This window comes from Symphalangus syndactylus, chromosome 18 (genome assembly GCF_028878055.3).
Source record: "Symphalangus syndactylus isolate Jambi chromosome 18, NHGRI_mSymSyn1-v2.1_pri, whole genome shotgun sequence".
Lineage (NCBI taxonomy): Eukaryota > Metazoa > Chordata > Mammalia > Primates > Hylobatidae > Symphalangus > Symphalangus syndactylus.
Window position 1 is genome coordinate 64334552 of NC_072440.2, and position 19954 is coordinate 64354505.

General features: G+C 52.6%; 2 protein-coding genes across 2 annotated transcripts; one reads left to right on the top strand and one right to left on the bottom strand.

The window, feature by feature from the left end:
- Positions 1 to 6650: 6650 nt before the first annotated feature.
- LOC129467513 (putative POM121-like protein 1) lies at positions 6651 to 13108 on the bottom strand. Its single transcript, XM_055252027.2, is given in 4 exon segments — positions 6651 to 6977; positions 7059 to 8318; positions 11349 to 11393; positions 13028 to 13108. Coding segments are annotated over 4 exon segments (1554 nt in total). The 3' UTR covers positions 6651 to 6809.
- A 1281-nt stretch (positions 13109 to 14389) lies between these two features.
- LOC129467320 (breakpoint cluster region protein-like) lies at positions 14390 to 18887 on the top strand. Its single transcript, XM_055251727.2, has 4 exons — positions 14390 to 15973; positions 17129 to 17397; positions 17873 to 18035; positions 18755 to 18887. The coding sequence occupies exons 1-4, from the start codon at positions 15899 to 15901 to the stop codon at positions 18842 to 18844; spliced, it is 597 nt and encodes a 198-aa protein (XP_055107702.1). The 5' UTR covers positions 14390 to 15898; the 3' UTR covers positions 18845 to 18887.
- The last annotated feature ends 1067 nt before the right edge of the window (positions 18888 to 19954 follow it).

Here is a 19954-nt window from a genome sequence, read left to right on the forward strand (position 1 = left end):
GAAAGTGCTCCTCTCCCGCAGGGCCCCAGGGCTGATGGTTGCTTTGGGTCTACAGCTACGTCTTACCCGCCTCCTGGCTCGAAAGCCTGTGTGGTGGCAAAGGGACCCTCCTGCCTCAGCCTGCCAAGTAGCTTGGACTATAGCTGTGTGCCATTGCACCTTATTTTATTATTATTTTGTAGACATGGGGTCTGGCTATGTTGTCCAGGCTATTCTCAAAATTCCCAGCCTCAAGTAATCCTCCCACCTCGGCCTCTCAAAGGTTGGGATTACAGGTGTGAGGCAAGGCACCCAGCTCAGCCACAGAGCCCTGTTGTATCTCTCTGACTAGGAGCAAGAGCTGACTGCCCCCTCATCCCCATTCCAGAGTATTGATTGGGGCTGTTTTCAGCCGAGGCCGGGCCACTGGCATGGCCCAGGGAGCGGGACCATTCACTGCTGCCCCAAAGCTGAGATCATTCCACCTCGACAAGACTCCCTCATCCAATCCCTTTACTTGACAGCTGGGGAAACCAATGCTCACAGAGCACCCCCAGCTCACTCGGGGTCTCAGAGCTGATCCATGAGCAGAGGCTGAGATCCTGGGATCTTGTCCCCCAGCCGCCCCGCAAGCTTGCTCCCTTTCTGCTGGAAGAGATGGGGCCGGACCTCGACCGGCAGCCCTGGCCTGGACATGACTGTGCTCGTGCAGGTATTCAGGCCCAGATGCCCCGGCATCATATTTTTTTCTTTTTTTGAGATGGTGTCTCACTCTATCGCCCAAGCTGGAGTGCAGTGGCATGAAATCGGCTCACTGCAACCTCTGCCTCCTGGTTAAAGTGATTCTTCTGCCTCAGCCTTCCAAGTAGCTGGGACTACAGGCTTGTACCACCACGCCTGACTAATTTTTGTATTTTTACTAGAGACGAGGTTTCCCCATGTTGGCCAGGCTCGTGTCGAACTCCTGACCTCAGGTGATCCACCTGCCTTGGCCTCCCAAAGTGCTAGGATTACAGGTGTGAGCCACTGCATCATTTAAATGTAGTGAGAGGCCGGGCGCGGTGGCTCATGCCTGTAATCGCAGTACTTTGAGAGGACGAGGCTGTCAGATCGCCTAAGGTCAGGAGTTCGAGACCAGCCCGGCCAAAGTGGTGAAACTGTGTCTCTATAAAAAAATAGAAAAAAATTATCCCTGCGTGGTGGTGCATACCTGTAGTCCCAGTTACTCAGGAGGCTGAGACATGAGAATCGCTTAAACCTCGGAGGCGGAGGCTGCAGTGAGCTGAGATGGCGCCACTGCACTCCAGCCTGGGTGACAGAGCAAGACCTTGTCTCTAAATAATTAAATAAATAAATATGGCCGAGCACGGTGCCTTAGGCCTGTAATCCCAACACTTTGGGAGGCTGAGGGAGGTGGTTCATGAGGTCAGGAGTCCAAGACCAGCCTGGCCAAGACGGTGAAACACTGTCTCTACTAAAAATACAAAAATTAGCCAGCTGTGGTGGCAGGCACCTGTAATCCCAGCTACTCAGGACACTGAGGCAGGAGAATCGCTTGAACCCGGAAGGCAGAGGTTGCAGTGAGCCGAGACTGCAGCGCTGCACTCTAGCCTGGGTGATGGAGCAAGACTCCATCTCAAATAAATAAATTAATAAATACAGAGCAAGATTCCATCGCAAATAAATAAATAAATGTACACCTGTAATCCTAGCACTTTGGGAGGCTAAGACAGGTCGATCACCTGAGGTCAGGAGTTTGAGACCAGCCTGACCGATATGGCATAACCCCATCTCTACTAAAAATACAAAAATTAGCTGAGCGTTTTGACGTGTGCCTGTCGTCCCAGATACTTGGGAGGCTGAGACAGGAGAATTGCTTGAACCCAGGAGGTGGAGGTTGCAGTGAGCCGAGATCTCGCCACTGCACTTCAGCCTGGGCGACAGAGTGATGAGACTCTGTCTAAAAAGGAATAAATAAAATACAAAATAAAAAAAAAAATGTAGTAAGATTGTAGAGTCGTGCCACGGAAGCGTGCTGGTCCTATCCATGTAGTGAAGGCTGATTTCATACACAAATATCACAAGAATTTTTTTTTCTTTTTCTTTTTTTTTTTTTTTTTTGAGACAGAGTCTCGCTCTGTCACCCAGGCTGGAGTGCAGTGGCGCGATCTTGGCTCACTGCGAGCTCTGCCTCCCAGGTTTATGCCATTCTCCTGCCTCAGCCTCTCGAGTAGCTGGGACTACAGGTGCCCGCCACCACGCCCAGATAATTTTTTTTGTATTTTTAGTGGAGACGGGGTTTCACCGCATTAGCCAGTTTAGTCTCGATCTCCTGACCTCGTGATCCGTCTGCCTCGGCCTCCCAAAGTGCTGGGATTACAGGCGTGAGCCACTGCGCCCAGCCACAAGAACTTTTATACCCACCCTTGAAAGAAAGATCGCCTTCGAAAGAAGCAGTCCTTGGACTGATGCATCGGCTGTCCCAAACAGCTCTGGAAAGACAAACAGAAAACAGAAAACGACACTCTAAGCCCTTGAGGCCAAAATGCCCTTCCCCAGAGCAGCTGCCAGAAGACAGGGCACAGGATCGGGTTGGAGGTCACTTCTGGGTGAAGGAGAGAATGGTCAGACCCAGGGCAGGGGTGTCGGAGTCTAGTCGGCCTCACCGGAACAGAAGAGAGCTGCTTCATGATGGTCAGCTGACAGGCAGAGCCTTGCATAACCCAAGTTCTCACGGTACAGAGAGGCCAGCCAGTGCGGGGACAAAGGCATGCACTGAAATGGTTTCCTGGAAGACAGGGCCCAGTTGCATCTCTCAAATGGGACCAGATTGGAAAGGAGACCAGCTGCTTTGGGTAAATGAGGTCACTTCTGGATGAGCTCCCAAACTAGATGGTGCCGAGGGCCCTGGACCTGGCAGCTGGGCTGGACATGGCACGGCCCTGTACTCCAGGAAACGGCATCTCAGTGCTTGTCTGGCCAGTTCTCCAAAAGAACCATCCACGGGCCATTTTTCCATTCCCCTCCTGTGCACAGACTGGGCCGAGCCTGACCAGACACTTTCCCTTAGGGTTCTCAGTCACTGCCAAAACTTGAGCCTGGCAGTGAAGATATATGTTAAAATGTGACTCTGGGCCAGGCAATGGCTCATGCTTGTCAACCCAGTGCTTTGGGAAGGCTGAGCTGGGAGGGTCAATTGAGGTCAACAGTTCAAGGCCAACCTGAGGAACATAGATCTCTACAAAAAAATAAAAATTAGCCAGCTGTGGTGACATGCACTGGTAGTCTCAGCTACTCAGAAGGCTGAAGTGGCTTGAGCCCAGGAGTTCAAAGCTGCAGCTATGATGGTGCCATTGTATTCCAACATGAAAGACAGAGTGAGACCATGTCTTGAAAAAAGTAACAAACAAACTAGGTATAGAAGAAACATACCTGAAAATGGTTGGGCTGTGTGCAGTGGCTCACGCGTGTAATCCCAGCACTTTGGGAGGCTGAGGTGCGTGGATCACCTGAGGTCAAGAGTTCAAGACCAGCCTGGCCAACATGGTGAAACCCCATCTCTACTAAAAGTACGAAAATTAGCCAGGTGTGGTGGCATGAGCCAGGTATCCCAGCTACTTGGGAGGCTGAGGCAGGAGAATTGCTTGAACCCAGGAGGCAGAGGGAGCAGTGAGCCAAGATCACACCATTGCGCTCCACCCTGGGCGGCAAGAGTGAGACTCTGTCTCAAAAAACAAAAACAAACAAACAAACAAACAAAACAACGTACGTGAAAATAATAAAAGCTGATACGACAAAGCCATAGCTAACCTACTATAGAATGGGGAAAAGTTGAAAGCATTTCCTCTGTAAACAGGAACAAGACGAGGATGCCCGTTCTCACCACTCCTATTCGACATCACACAATCGGGCAAGAGAAAACAATAAAAGGCATCCACACTGGAAAAGAGGACATCGAATTCTTCTTGTCTGATGAAGATGTGATCTTGGATCTAGAAACGTGTAAAGGCTCCACCAGAAAACCCCTAGACTTGATAAATAAATTAATACAGTCATTTGCAGAATACAGAATCAACAACAACAACAAGAAAATCAGCAGCATTTCTATACACCAATAATGGTCTGGTTGGGAAAGAAATTAAGAAGGCAATCCCATTTACAATAGCAGCAACATGGAAAAATGTATGCCACAGAAGAGATTTTACCAAGGAGGTGAAAGATTTCTACAAGGAAAACTACAAAACACTGATGAAAATGTTTAAGAGGACAGAAAGAAATGGACAATCATTTCATGCTCATGGAAGGAATTCATAGCATTAAAATGACCACACTGCCCGAAGCAGTCTAGAGATTCAATACAACCCCTACCAAAATACCAATGTCATCACTCACAAAATTGGAAAGTCCTACAATTCATAAAAAAGAACCAAAAAAGAGCTCAAAGACCCCAAAGTCATGCTCAGCAAAAACAACAAAACTAGAGGCATCCCATTTCACTGCAAATTAGAACTACAAAATTTTTGACGAGTGCATAGTAACCAAAATAGTATAATCCTAGCATAAAACTAGACACTTAGATCAATGGGACAGATGAGAGAACCCAGAAAGACAGACACATGTTCACAGCCAATTGATCTTTGACAGAGCCGACAGAAACACACACTGGGGAAAGGACACTCTCTTCAATGAATGGTACTAGGAGGGCTGGATGGCCACATGCAGAAGAATGAAACTGGACCCTTATCTCTCAGCATATAGAAAAATCACTTCGAGATAGATTCAAGACTTAAATGTGAATGTTAAGATACGAAACTACAAAAATATTGGAAGGAAACCTAGAGAAAATAAGATACGAAACTACAAAAATATTGGAAGGAAATCTAGAGAAAACTCTTCTGGATCTCACTCTAGGGAAGGAATTTATGACGGGCTCAAAAGCCCGACATGGAGAAGGATGAGCTGGAGGATGGCCCATTGGACCTGTGTCCAGCAGAACTCCTGATGGCGCATGAGGGAGCCTTAGAGGCCAGGTTCCTCCTTGCTGTGCCCACGCGGGAAGTGGGGTTGCTAGGGTCAGAAGCCGGCCCAGACTTGCACGTGAAGCCTGCCTTGTTTTTGGTGACACTGGATCCCCGACTTGCAATTGCGGGCGTCAGCTTAAATGGTCCCCCAGGGATGTGATGGAAAGTAAAGACAAAAGCCTGCCTGCCTGCCTTCCTTCCTTCCTTCCTTCCTTCCTTCCTTCCTTCCTTCCTTCCTTCCTTCCTTCCTCCCTCCCTCTCTCTCTCTCTCTCTTTCTTTCTTTCCTTTTTTGAGACGGTCTCCCTCTGTTGCCCTGGCTGGAGTGTAGTGGCATGATCTCAGCTCACTGCAACCTCCCTGCCTGGGGCTCCCGTGATTCTCCTGCCTCGGCCTGCCGAATACCTGGGATTGCAGGCACACACCACCACACCTGGCTGGTTTTTGTATTTTTGGTGGAGACGGGGTTTCGCTCTGTTGGCCAGGCTGGTCTCCAACTCCTGACCTCGAGTGATCTGCCCGCCTCGGCCTCCCGAAGTGCTGGGATTACACACAGAGTCTCGCTCACTCAATGCTCAATGTTGCCCAGGCTGGAGTGCAGTGGCGTGATCTCGGCTCGCTACAATCTCCACCTCCCAGCCGCCTGCCTTGGCCTCCCAAAGTGCTAAGATTACAGCCTCTGCCCGACCGCCGCCCCGTCTAGGAAGTGAGGAGCGTCTCTGCCTGGCCACCCATCGTTGGGATGTGAGGAGCGCCTCTGCCCGGCCGCCCTGTCTGGGAAGTGAGGAGCGCCTCTGCCCGGCTGCCCATCGTCTGGGATTTGAGGAGAGCCTCTGCCCAGCAACCCCATCTGGGATGTGAGGAGCGCCTCTGCCCGGCCGCCCCATCTGGGAAGTGAGGAGTGCCTCTGCCTGGCCGCTGTGCAACCTTCCAAGTGTGAAGTGACAGCCTTTCTGCAGGTGTACCCAACAGCTCTGTAGAGACAGCGACCATCGAGAACGAGCCATGATGACAATGGCGGTTTTGTCGAAAAGAAAAGGGGGAAATGTGGGGAAAAGAGAGATCAGATTGTTACTGTGTCTGTGTAGAAAGAAGTAGACATAGGAGACTCCATTTTGTTCTGTACTAAGAAAAATTCTGCCTTAGGATGCTCTTAATCTATAACCTTACCCCCAAACTCGTGCTCTCTTTGAAACATGTGCTGTGTCAACTCAGGGTTAAATGGATTAAGGGCTGTGCAAGATGTGCTTCTTTAAACAGATGCTTGAAGGCAGCGTGCTCGTTAAGAGTCATCACCACTCCCTAATCTCAAGTGCCCAGGGACACGAACACTGCGGAAGGCCGCAGGGACCTCTGCCTAGGAAAGCCAGACACCTTTGTTCACGTGTTTATCTGCTGACCTTCTCTCCACTATCATACCATGACCCTGCCACGTCCCCCTCTCCGAGAAACACCCAAGAATGATCAATAAATACTAAGGGAACTCAAATAAAAAAAATAAATAAATAAAAAGAAAAGTAAAATGGCCAAGAAACTCTTAGAACACGCTTTACAGTTCTAAAAATGTTTATCTTTTCTATTCTTTAATTGACTGAGGCTTCTGTTTAGGTTAATGCCATAAATGTTGATGACACAAAAGTGAAGTACAGAAAGAAAGTTAATAAAAATATTTATTTGGCATCTGGCAAACAACAACAACAAAAAAAACAAAAGTGCCACCCAACAGAGTTGCTCCCTGTGCCAGGTCCCGTGGTCACCATGGAAGTGCTCTGCCTGGGGGCGCCCTGGTGTTCAGGCCCCCTCATGCCCTGTTACCAATTGGCCTTTCTCTTTAAAGGGTTTCTTCTGACGGAATGCCGAGCTCCGTCCGCCTCACTACTGTCGATTTCCATGGGCGTGGGTGGGGGGCTGGAACTGGCTCCAGAAATGCTTCCGTCCATGCTTGCAGCTGGGAAGGGTGCAGCAATCAGCCAGAGGACCTGGGCTGAGGCCCAGAAGTAGAAAAATGTGGGAGGAAGGGGAAATGAGGAGCCGAAGGGTGTAGCAATCAGCCAGAGGACCTGGGCTGAGTCCCAGAAGTAGAAAAAGGTGGGAGGAAGGGGAAATGAGGAGACGAACAGGAGGGAGCCTGGTGGTCTGTGCTGCATCCCAAACACAGGAGCTGTAGAGGGGGCCCCTGCAGCAGAAGCTAGGGGGGCCACTAGGCCCAGGCCGTCTTGGGGCTTGTGTCCCTCCTGCTGTGCATCCATACTGGGTGCTTTAGAAACAGAAGGCAGACCAGAAGCCCCTGTTGCAAGTGAGCACGAAGTGTAGGAAGGCCTTGAGGGTCTGCAGTCCGAGATGGCCTTGGCCTCAACCTGCAGTGCACTGTTGATCCGCTGGAACGCAGCCTTCTTCTCCCGGTCCAGGTCTTCAGCAGTGACCCGGAACCCCAGCTCTAAGGGAGGTGGCATCTTCAGAGGCTCCCCTCGCCTGCGTGGCAGCAGGGGAAACTTGCGTCCACGGGGCCTAGAGGCCTGGGATCTGGGGGAGCCATTCCTGGGGGCGAGTGTCTGCCCTGGTGCACACTGAGTGTGACCTGAAGAGACAGCCTGAGGTCTGTCCTCACTGCCCTTCTTTGAGGAACTGAGGGTCGGCTGGCAGTGGGATGAGGCTGGCCCCCTCCTCCGCTTTAGCCACGGGAAGCCTCCCGTGGAGCTGTAGGAGCTCGAGATGGCGTTTCGTTTGGTGCATGAGCTGGTGCAGGAGGTCTGGGATCTCTGCGTATCGCCCACTTCTGACCTCTGGGCATGGAGGACTCTCTGCAGAGGCCCGGGCCTGGGCACGAAGGGAGAGAGGCCTCCATTGTCCCGCAGGGGCCGAAACGCAGAGCGTGCATCCCCGGTGACCTCAGGGACCCTTCGGTGATCATCAAATCCTTGGACTCTGGGGTCCTTGTCCTGCTCAGGCATCCCTGCCCTGCTCTCCTTCAGGGCCCTCAACAATACCTTCCCTGGTCACGAGTCTGGGGACAGCCGGGTGTTGCGGGCCCCAAAGGGGTGACTTCCTGCTCCTGGGCCCCACAGAGAGTCCTTGTGCTCAGTGCAGTGGCTGAGCTGGAGGATGCCCTGGAATTCGGAGCACACAGCACTGGCTTGCTGATCCCGGAAGGAAGACAGGGCTTGCAGGATCACGGAACGATTGTCTTGACACCACTGATGTGAAGTGTCCCGGTGCTTGTAGGATGGCCTGCCACTCAGACCAGGGGCAGGAGCAACGGGGAGATCCCACAGGCAAAGTGAACTGGGGGATGGGCTGAACGGGCTCCAGGCAATTGAGCCCTACTGGCAGGTCCTCGGCCTGGGCCCAGACAGGAATAAGGGGCACAGAGTGCCCAGGTAACCGCTCCTGGGAGCAGTGGGGATCGGTCGGATGCTTCAGCTCTCGAGAGGTGGGCTCTGAGCGTCCTCGTCGAGCTACCAACTTGGCCAAAGGCTAAGCCAGCAATGAGCTGTGTTGCCGGCCGATGCGCCTTTTAAACCTGCGGGAGTGGCTGCGTGTGCACATAATGGCGCCAGTAACAGAGCAACCTTTATGTTGCGGGGCAACGCGCCTTTTAAACCTGAGGGAGTGGCTGCGTGTGCACATAATGGCGCCAGTGACAGAGCGACCTTAACGCAGCAAGGTACGCGCGCAACGCACTTGCTGGCAATGGCGGGAGGCGAATGTGGGCGGGGGGCATGCAATAGGTACTGGAAGGAAAGACGCGGGCACAAAGGACGCGGGAAGAACAGGTACCAACAATGGCTGCAGATCTGCCCGTGGATCGCTGAAGATTCCTGTTCTCCTGCTCAGGCGGGGATTGCAGTGAGCTGAGATCGCACCATTGCAGTCCAGCCTGGGCAACAAGAGCGAAACTTTGTCACAGACACACACACACACACAAAAGAAAGAAAGAAAAAATAGTGGCCAGGTGTGGCGGCTCACGCATCCCAGCACTTTGGGATGTCAGGGCGGGCGGATCAGGAGATCAGGAGTTGGAGAAAAGCCTGGCCAACATAGTGAAACCCCGTCTCTACTAAAAATACAAAATATTAGCCGGGTGTGGTGGCGGGCGCCTATAGTCCCAGCTACTCCGGAGGCTGAGGCAGGAGAGTGGCGTGAACTCGGGAGGCAGAGCTTGCAGTGACCGGAGATCTCGCCACTGCACTCCAGCCTGGGTGACAGTGCGAACCTACGTCTCAAAAAAAAAAAAAAAAAAAAAAAAGAGAGAGAGAGACAGAGACAGAGAGAAAAAGGTTTATTAATTTAATGCACTTTTATGCCTGTGTTCTTCAATTTCCTTAGGAAACACCCACACTTGAGAGCTGGGACTGTGGCCCTGATTGTGGACATGAAATATATGGTTTCTTGCAAAAATTGACAGTAAATAATTACGATTTAGTTGAGCTAGAAATCCATTTGGTTTCTTCCATATTTTTCCAAAATTTTCATCCTTTTTTTTTTTTTCTTTTTGAGATGGAGTTTCGCTCTTGTCCCCCAGGCTGGAGTGCAATGGCGCCATCTCAGCACCTGCTGGCGATGGGGGGAGGCTGGGGGACGCTCGCGGGATAGGTACTGGAAGGAGAGGCGCTCTTACAAAGCAATGGGAAGACCAGGCGCGCACAATGGCTGCAGATCCGCCAGTGGATCGCTGAAGATGCCTGCTCTCCTGCTCAGGCGGGGATTGCAGTGAGCTGAGATCGCACCATTGCACTCCAACCTGGGCAACAAGAGCGAAACTTCATCACAGGCACACACACACACACACACACACACACACACACACACACACGAAAGAAAGAAAAAATAGTGGCCAGGTGTGGGGGCTCACGCATCCCAGCACTTTGGGATGTCGGGGCGGGCGGATCAGGAGATCAGGAATTGGAGACCAGCCTGGCCAACATAGTGAAACCCCGTCTCTAGTAAAAATACAAATTTAGTCAGACATGGTGACACGCGCCTGTAGTACCAGCTACTCGGGCGGCTGAGACAGCACAATGACTCGAACCCGGGGTCGGGGCAGGGATTGTGATGCGCCGAGATCGCGTCACTGCACTCCAGCCTGGGCAACAGAGCCAGACTCTGTCTTTTTTTTTTTTTTTTTTTTTTTTTTTTTTGAGACGGAGTCTCCCTCTGTCGCCCAGGCTGGATTCCAGTGGCCTGATCTCGGCTCACCGCAAGCTCCGCCTACCGGGTTCACGCCATTCTCCTGCCTCAGCCTCTGGAGTAGCTGGGACTACAGGCGCTCGCGACCACACCCGGCTAATTTTTTGTATTTTTAGTAGAGACGGGGTTTCACCGTGGTAGCCAGGATGCTCTCGATCTCCTGACCTCGTGATCAGCCCGCCTCGGCCTACCAAAGTGCTGGGATTAAAGGCGTGAGCCACCGCGCCCGGCCGAGACTCTGTCTTAAAAAAAAAGGCCGGGCGCAGTGGCACTTTGGGAGGCAGAGGAGGGCGGATCACGACGTCAGGAGTTGGTGACCAGCCTGGCCAACATAGCGAAACCCCGTCTCTACTAAAACTACAAAAAATTAGCCGGGCATGGCCGGGCGCGGTGGCTCACGCTTGTAATCCCAGCACTTTGGGAGGCCGAGGCGGGCGGATCACGAGGTCAGGAGATCGAGACCACGGTGAAACCCCGTCTCTACTAAAAAATACAAAAAAAAAATTAGCCGGGCGTGGTGGCGGGCGCCTGTAGTCCCAGCTACTCGGAGAGGCTGAGGCAGGAGAATGGCGTGAACCCGGGAGGCGGAGCTTGCAGTGAGCCGAGATTGCGCCACTACACTCCAGCCTGGGCGACAGAGCGAGACTCCGTCTCAAAAAAAAAAAAAAAAAAAAAAAAATTAGCCGGGCATGGTGGCGGGCGCCTGTAGTCCCAGCTACTCCCGAGGCTGAGGCAGGAGAAAGGCGTGAACTTGGGAGGCGGAGGTTGCAGTGACCTGAGATCTCGCCACTGCACTCCAGCCTGGGTGACAGTGCGAACCTCTGTCTCAAAAAATAAATAAATAAATAAATAAATAAATAAATAAATAAATAAGAGAGCGAGAGACAGAGAGAAAAATTTTATTAATTTAATGCACTTTTATGCCTGTGTTCTTCAATTTGCTTCGGAAACACCCACACTTGAGAGCTGGGACTCTGGCCCTGATTGTAGACATGAAATATACGGTTTCTTGCAAAAAATAGACACTGAATAATTACGAGTTAGTTGAGCTAAAAATCCATTTGGTTTCTTCCATATTTTTCCAAAATTTTCATCCTTTTTTTTTTAAGATAGAGTTTCGCTCTGGTCCCCCAGGCTGGAGTGCAATGGCGCGATCTCAGCACCTGCTGGCGATAGGGGGAAGCTGGGGGACGCTTGCGGGATAGGTACTGGAAGGAGAGGCGCGCGCACAAAAGATATGGGAAGACTAAGCGCTCACAATGGCTGCAGATCCGCCAGTGGATCGCTGAAGATTCCTGCTCTCCTGCTCAGGCCAGGATTGCAGTGAGCTGAGATAGCACCATTGCACTCCAACCTGGGCAACAAGAGCGAAACTTCATCACGCACACACACACACAAACACACACACACACACACACACACACACACACAAGAAAGAAAGAAAAAATAGTGGCCAGGTGTGGGGGCTCACGCATCCCAGCACTTTGGGATGTCGGGGCAGGCGGATCAGGAGATCAGGAGTTGGAGACCAGCCTGGCCAACATAGTGAAACCCCGTCTCTAGTAAAAATACAAATTTAGTCAGACGTGGTGGCACGCGCCTGTAGTACCAGCTACTCGGGCGGCTGAGACAGCACAATGACTTGAACCCGGGGTCGGGGCAGGGATTGTGATGCGCCGAGATCGCGTCACTGCCCTCTGGTCTGGGCAACAGAGCCAGACTCTGTCTTTTTTTTTTTTTTTTTGAGACGGAGTCTCAAAATAATAAACCTTTTTCTCTCTGTCTCGCTCTCTGTCTCTCTTTTTTTTTTCAAGACGGAGGTTTGCACTGTAACCCAGGCTGGAGTGCAGTTGCGAGATCTCAAGTCACCGCAAGCTCCGCCTACCGGGTTCAAGCCATTCTCCTGCCTCAGCCTCGGGAGTAGCTGGGACTACAGGCGCCGGCCATCACGCCCGGCTAATTTTTTGTAGTTTTAGTAGAGACGGGGTTTCGCTATGTTGGCCAGGGTGGTCTCCCAACTCCTGACCTCGTGATCCGCCCGCCTCCACCTCCCAAAGTGCCACCGTGCCCGGCCTTTATTTTTAAGAAAGAGTCTCGGCCTGGCGCGGTGGCTCACGCCTTTAATCCCAGCACTTTGGTAGGCCGAGGCGGGCTGATCACGAGGTCAGGAGATCGAGACCATCCTGGCTAACACTGTGAAACCCCGTCTCTACTAAAAATACAAAAAATTAACCGGGCGTGGTGGCGTGCGCCTGTAGTCCCAGCTACTCCAGAGGCTGAGGCAGGAGAATGGCGTGAACCCGGTAGGCGGAGCTTGCGGTGAGCCGAGATGGCGCCACTGCACTCTAGGCTGGGAGAGAGAGGGAGACTCCGTCTCAAGAAAAAAAAAAAAAAAAAAGACAGATCATTTCTTTGTTGCCCAGGCTGGAGTGCAGTGGCGTGATCTCGGCGCATCACAATCCCTTCCCCGCCCCCAGGTTCAAATGATTCTCCTGCCTCAGCCGCCGGAGTAGCTGGTACTACAGGCGCGTGCCACCATGTCTGGCTAAATATGTATTTTTACTAGAGACGGGGTTTCACTATGTTGGCCAGGCTGGTCTCCAACTCCGGATCTCGTGATCTGTCCGTCCTGACCTTCCAAAGTGCTAGGATCATAGGCATAAGCCACCACGCCGGGCCTCTTTTTTTTCTTTTTCTTTTTTTTTATTTTGAGACGGAGTTTTGCTCTTGTTGCCCAGGCTGGAGTGCAATAGTGCGATCTCAGCTCCCTGCAATCTCCACCTCAGCAGGAGAGCAGGAATCTTCAGTGATCCACGGGCAGATCTGCAGCCATTGTGGGCACCTGTTCTTCCCGCGACCTTTGTGCCGGCGTCTCTCCCTCCAATACCTCTTGCATGCCCCCCCCAGGTCTGCCGGCCGCCATTGCCAGCAGGTATCTTGCACGGGTACCTTGCAGCGCTAATTAACCCGTTAAGGTTGCTCTGTCACTCGCGCCATTCTGTGCACGCGCACCCCCTCCCTCAGGTTTAAAAGATGCGCTGCCCGGCAACCTTGCCGCGCTAATCTGTTAAGGTCGCTCTGTCACTCGCGCGGGTTCTTTGCATGCTCAGCCACTCCCTCAGGTTTAAAAGGCGCGTTGCCCGGCAACAGAAGAAACTGTTGGCTCAGTCTTTGGCCGAGTTGGCAGCTCGACGAGGACGCTCAGAGCCCAGCTCTCGAGAGTTCAAGCATCCGACGGTTCCCCACTGCTCCCAGGAGCCGTTACCTGGGCACTCTGTGCCCCTCATTCCTGTCCGGGCCCAGGCCGAGGACCTGCCAGTAGGGCTCAGTTGCCTGGAGCCCGTTCAGCCCATCCCCTAGTTCACTTTGCTTGTGGGATCTCCCCGTTGCTCCTGCCCCTGGACTGAGTGGCAGGCCATCCTACAAGCACCTGGACACTTGGCATCAGTGGTGTCAAGATAACACTAAGAAGGTTTTCCGTGATCCTGCAAGCCCTGTGTTCCTTCCTGGTGATACTGCCTTTAATTTCATGGCACAGGTACCACAGCAAGCCAGTGCTGTGTGCTCCGAGTTCCAGCGCATCCTCCAGCTCAGCCACTGCCCTGAGCACAAGGACCCTCTGTGGGGCCCAGGAGCAGGAAGTCACCCCTTTGGGGCCCACAACACCCAGCTGTCCCCAGACTCGTGTCCAGGGAAGATCATGTCGAGGGCCCTGAAGGAGAGTGGGGCAGGGATGCCTGAGCAGGACAAGGACCCCAGAGTCCCAAGAGAATCCTGATGATCAGAGAAGGGTCCCCGAGGTCACCGGGGATGCACGGTCTGCATTTAGGCCCCTGCGGGATAATGAAGGCCACTCTCCCTTTGTGCCCAGGCCCGGGCCTCTGCAGAGAGACCTCCATGCCCAGAGGTCAGAAGTCAGATCCAACCAGACATCCCAGCCCTCCTGCACCAGCTCATGCACCAAACGCAATGCCATCTCGAGCTCCTACAGCTCCACGGGAGGCTTCCCGTGGCTAAAGCAGAGGATGGGGTCAGCCTCATCCCACTGCCAGCTGACCGTCAGGTCCTCATGTTTGCTGTCTATAAAATCATCTGGGCCAGGTGCTTTTCTTTGGTTTTGTCTTTTTGTGAGATTTTTGAGGGGATGGGATACAGATTTTAAAATAAACATTCAATTCCTTTAATGGTTCTAGATCTAGACAAAGTTTTCTGTTTCTCCCTACTTCGTTTTTATGCAGTTATATTTTTCTTTTGAGACAGAATTTCTCTGTTGCAGTCACGTGATCTTGGCTCACTGCAACCTCTGCCTCCCAGGTTCAAGTGATTCTCCCACCTCAGCCTCCCGAGTAGCTGGGGTTACAAGCATGTGCCACCATGCCCAGCTAATTTTTATATTTTTAGTAGAGTTGGGGTTTTACTATGTTGGCCAGGCTGCTCTCGAACTCCTGAGGTTGAGTGATCCGCCAACCTCGGCCTCCCAAAGTGCTGGGATTACAAGCATTAGACACCCCACTTGGCCTGAAGTTATATTTTTCTATAAAACTGCCTGTTTTGATATTTTAAAAAATCACTGGCATAACGTGGTTTATGTAATGTCCTTATGATTTTTGTCTTAATATTATTTATTTATTTATTTATTTTATATATTTATTTAGAGATTGAGTCTTGCTCTATTGCCCAGGCTGGAGTGCAGTGGCCTGATCTTGGCTCACTGCAACCTCTGCCTCTCAGGTTCAAGCAATTCTCGTGCCTCAGCTTCCTGAGTAGCTGGGATTATAGGCACCCACCACCACACGAAGCTATTTTTGTGTGTGGTTTGTTGTTGTTGTTGTTGTTGTTGTTGTTTCTTTTTGTGAGACAAAGTTTCGCTGTTGTTGCCCAGGCTGGAGTACAATGGCACAACCTCAGCTCAGCACAACCTCCATCTCCCAGGTTCAAGCGGTTCTCCTGCCTCAGCCTCCTGGGTGGCTGGGATTACAGGCATGCGCCACTACGCCAGGCTAATCTTGTATTTTTAGTAGAGATGGGTTTCTCCATGTTGGTCACGCTGGTCTCGACCTCCTGAACTCAGGTGATCTGCCCGCCTCAGCCTCCCAAAGTGCTGGGATTACAAGGGTGAGCCACAGCGCCTGGCCATTTTCGTATTTTTAGTAGAGATGGAGTTTCACCATGTTGGCCACGCTGGTCTCAAACTCCTGACCTCAAGTGATCTGCCAGTCTCGGCCTCCCAAAGTGCTAGGATTACAGGCGAGAGCCACCGCACCCGGCCTAGCCACCACGCCTGGCCCACTTATTTCTAAATAGACAATACATTTGTATATTTCAAAATTCAGAAAGCACCATCTCAACCCCGTCCCTATTCCTGTAGCTTCTCAGATGCAACCAAATAGATTCAGTTTCTTGGTATCTTTCTAGAGGTAGTTTATGAACATAAGCAAATATCCAAATAAACAAATATGTTCTTTTGCTTTTTTTATACAAACGTTACTTTATTGTACCTATTGATCTGTTCCTTTCTCTTTCTTTCTTTTTATTATTTTATTTTATTTTTTGAGAATAAAAAGGTCTTGCTCTGTGGCCTAAGCTGGAGTATAGTTGTGCAATCTGGGCTCACTGCAGCCTTCACCTCCCAGGCTCAAGCGATCCTCCCACCTCAGCCTCCCGAATAGCTGGGACTACAGGGATATGCTACGAAGCCCGGCTAACTTTTTGTATGTGTTGTAAAGGCAGAGTTTCACCGTGTTGCCCAGGCTGGTCTCAAACTCTTGGACTCCTGCGATCTGCACAGGTAGGCCTCCCAAAGTGCTAGGATTACAAGCATGAGCCACCACGCCCAGCCTCCACCTCTTACAGTGGACCTGATATTATAATGCCCACTTCCTATGATGAAAAGGAACTGAATGAGTATGGAATCTCTAGGACCACGCTGGCATATAATGGGCCCTTGGGGTTTAGTTTAGTAGCAAATTAAAAGGTTCCCATTCCTCAAAACCTTCTATAGACATCTTTCAGGAAACTGCCATGGATAAATATCTGCAAATCAAAGCAAAACTTTAGGGACAAACTACATCAGTCTTCACCGGTGAATTTTGCATCTATGATGCAAATGACACCCCCTCTAAGGTGTTACCCTTCTGCAGTGCACTACCTGTGCAACTGTCCTCAGCAAAGAGGACTTGGCCTCGTGGGAGATGTCTCCTCCATGTGCACTGCTGCCCTTGGAGGCTGTGAAAAGTGAGGTGTGGGAACCTGAGCTGTGCCCTCTCTGCCATGGTCAGCATTTTAACCCAACCTCAGAAAGCAGGGGACCAAAACCGAGCCTGTCCTGGAAGACCTTGCCCATCCCCAGAGGGCTCCCCGTCCGTATTTCTCAAGGAGGCCACGTGGGTGAAATGGTCAGCACTGCCGTGCTGTGGGGTCCTAAAGTCTGCTGTCCTCCTTCCTGCGGACCAGGGCTGAACGCTGGTGCCCAGGCGCTCTTGCCATGGGTCCTGGTGCAGCCAAGCATGGTTTCAAACATGACCTGACCCTTAGTCAACCTGGAGGCTGATGTCTAGAGTGGGCGCTGGCGTCTGCAGCACCTGGAGCCTCTGCATCACCCTTAGGGCAGGTCTGCCTCCCAGGCCCATGCACAGAGGAGCTGGTCTCCCAGCCTGCAGGTGCCCCTGTGGTGTCCAGGACGACGAGGGGGTCTCTCCATACTTGGTGGGGCTGGGGCCCTCCTACTTCCCACCTCCTTGTGTCCCTCACTCCCCTGTTTCATTCCATGCCGAACCTCCGCTGCCTCGGGCTCCCCTGGGGAGGGGGTGGTGGCAGGAGTTGCCCAAGGGCAGCTCTGCCCATGAGCAGCTGCTCTAGTGGCTCCTCCTGCTGCTGTTTGCCGGGTGCTGCTGACCCCTGCGAGGTAGAGAAAAGGCGTTCAGGTGGTTCACACCCCACACAGGTGCCCCTCGCAGGGTCATTACTGGTGGCCAGCGCTGTGTGTGTGACGATGATGACAAGCCTAAACTGCACAAGGACTCATGTCCCGGGCGCTCCATGTGACCACCTCCGGAGAGGTCTCTGGCTCGTTGTGACCCCAAGGAGTAACCCACTGCCTCCTGCAGCTCTTCCAGACCCAGTTGCAAAGAAGAGCTGCATGCTCAACCTGCTGCTGTCCCTGCCAGAGGCCAACCTGCTCCCCTTCCTTTTCCTTCTGGACCACCTGAAAAGGTAGCCCAGCTCTCCCGTACCTGCCTGGGGCTCCAGGTCCCCAGGCCGCGGGGTGCCCCTCTGCTCCCACCAGACCCCCAGCACCAAGGACATTTTCCCCTGACCCCTGTCTGCAGTAACTCACTGCTTCTAAGGACTAGCACCACTGCCACCCCTGCCCCTGCCTCTCCTCTTTGCCACCCTCCTCCCTCTGCACTGTGGCCTTAACAAAGAGCTCAGAGCTTTGGACACGGCCAGCAGTGCACTTGGACCCCTCTCTTCCCTCCCAACCACATCATGAAAACCTCCCCACCAGCCCAGAGCTGGCCCCTTGTCCTGGGCCACTGAGACCCAGAAGTACCAGGGCTGAAGTCAGCTTGCAGCACAGCCAGGGTCGAGGTCACTCCCTCCCTGAGGACTCCAGCACGGCACAGCCCCTCTGCCTCTCTCCTGGTGGTGGCATTGTAATGACACCCTCTGCTTTGGTCCTCTACAGGGTGGCAGAGGAGGAGGCAGTCAATAAGATGTCCCTGCACAACCTCGCCACGGTCTTTGGCCCCACGCTGCTCCAGCCTTCCGAGAAGGAGAGCAAGCTCCCTGCCAATCCAAGCCAGCCTATCACCATGACCGACAGCAGGTCCTTGGAGATCATGTCCCAGGTATGGGAAGACAGTCTCCAGCCCATGCCACCCCAGCCTGACAGAGGTGGCCTCTGCCTGCCCCACCCCTAGTCCTGCCCATCTTCCTACTTGCATCGTATGTGGTGGTGGCTGAGATTCAGAGAGAGGGACTTGCCTAGGTTTGCATGGATGGGAGTGATAGGGGATGGCCAGGCCACCTCCTGGTCCTGCTGGTGCACCTTGCTGGGGGCTTAAAACCACCCCAAGTGTTCGGGTATGGTGGCTCATGCCTGTAATCCCAGCACTTTGTGAGACCGAGGCAGGAAAACCGAACCCAGGTGTTTGAGACCAGTCTGGGCAATGTAGCAAACCCTGTCTCTAGAAAAAATACAAAGAAAAATTAGCCAGGCATTGTGGCACACACCTGTAATCCTAGGTATCTGGGAGGCTGACACAGGAGGATTGCTTGAGCCCAGGAGTTAGAGGCTGCAGTGACCTACGATGGAGCTGCTGTACTCCAGCCGGGGGACAGAGAAAGGCCCTGTGCGTCTCTAAAATAAATAACCACCCCCCACCCAACAAGTCATGCCTTGTCAGGACCCCACCCCACCCCCGTCTCACTGTCAGGGGTTCATGACACCAGCAGGGGTTTCTAGCATCTAAGGTGGACTTGGTGACTTGGGTCCCAAAGACCTCCCCACCAGCAGCTGTGAGCTCCCCTCTGAGCCACTCTCCTCTTCCCCACTCTGCGAGGGCAGGTCGAGGTGCTGCTGTACTTCCTGTGGCTGGAGGCCATCCCTGCCCTGGACAGCAAGAGACAGAGCATCCTGTTCTCCACCGATGTCTAAAGGTCCCAGTCCATCTCCTGGAGGCTGACAGACAGCCTGGAAACCTCTGGCTTATCAAGCCATCTGTAGAGTGGGAATCAAGATTTTCTGAGGCATCCTTGGGCCACCCCCAAGTGTCAGGCCATCTGCCAAGAGACAGCGGCCCAAAGCGGAAGGACAGGTGGCCTGGGCAGGTCCCGCCCAGGTCTGAGAGCCCCAGGCTGGCCTCAGACTGTGGGTTTTTTATGTGGCCACCCGAGGGCGCCCCCAAGCCAGTTCATCTCAGAGTCCAGGCCTGGCCCTGGGAGACAGGGTGAAAGGAGTGGTTTTTATGAACTTAACTTATAGAGTCTAAAAGATTTCTACCGAATCACTTGTCGAGATGTGCCCTCTCTGGGGAGGAGGGAACGTGACCGGATTCCCTCACTATTGTATCTGGAATAAACGCTGCTGCTTCATCCTGTGGGGCCAAGGCCTGTGTGGGTGGGGCCTCTTCCATTCCCTGACTTAGAAACCACACTCCACTTAGAACAGGGTTGGAGAGGCTTAGTCAGCACTGGGGAGCGTTTGGACTCCATTCTTGCCTTTCTTCTTTTTCTTTCCAGAAGGATTTTTGTGCAGAAATGGGTCTTTTGTTGCCGTGTTTGTCCTCCTTGGAAGGCAGCTCAGAAGGCCCATGAAATGTCGGGCGACAGGACCCCCAGGGAGAGAATCCCAGGCTACGCACTTTAGGGTTCCTTCTCCAGGGAGAGCGACCTCGTCCCCCGATCCTGACCGCCCTTCCGGCCCAGGCTCTCGTGTTTGGCTTCCACAGGCCGGGAATTCTCTGGCTTCTCTGCCCACACACTCCCTGCCCCAAGTGTCCCTGCCCCTGCCCCAGCACAGCTGACTCCATTTCTGTCCTCTCAGCTCAGTGGACTGGCTCAACTTTTGTAAAAGCCTCCACTTGGTGGTAGCAGCTTGCTGATGACTTGTTTTAAAACTTTCATCCTAAATAACCTTTTGATACTTGAATATTTTTACGTTTTATACGTAGTTTCTAATTTTTTTCCCAACAGATCCAGATACCTAATAAGATGCTGGAATGTAATCCCTGGACAATCCGTGTTCTGGCAGCATTTGGTCTTCCCA

Bases quoted from the DNA above. Each gene is read 5' to 3' on its own strand.
- LOC129467320 (XM_055251727.2), top strand. From the start codon at position 15,899: ATGTGTTGTAAAGGCAGAGTTTCACCGTGTTGCCCAGGCTGGTCTCAA. The intron at 17,398-17,872 runs GTAGCCCAGCTC...GGTCCTCTACAG, and splicing joins CTTCTGGACCACCTGAAAAG to GGTGGCAGAGGAGGAGGCAG. The intron at 18,036-18,754 runs GTATGGGAAGAC...CTGCGAGGGCAG, and splicing joins CCTTGGAGATCATGTCCCAG to GTCGAGGTGCTGCTGTACTT.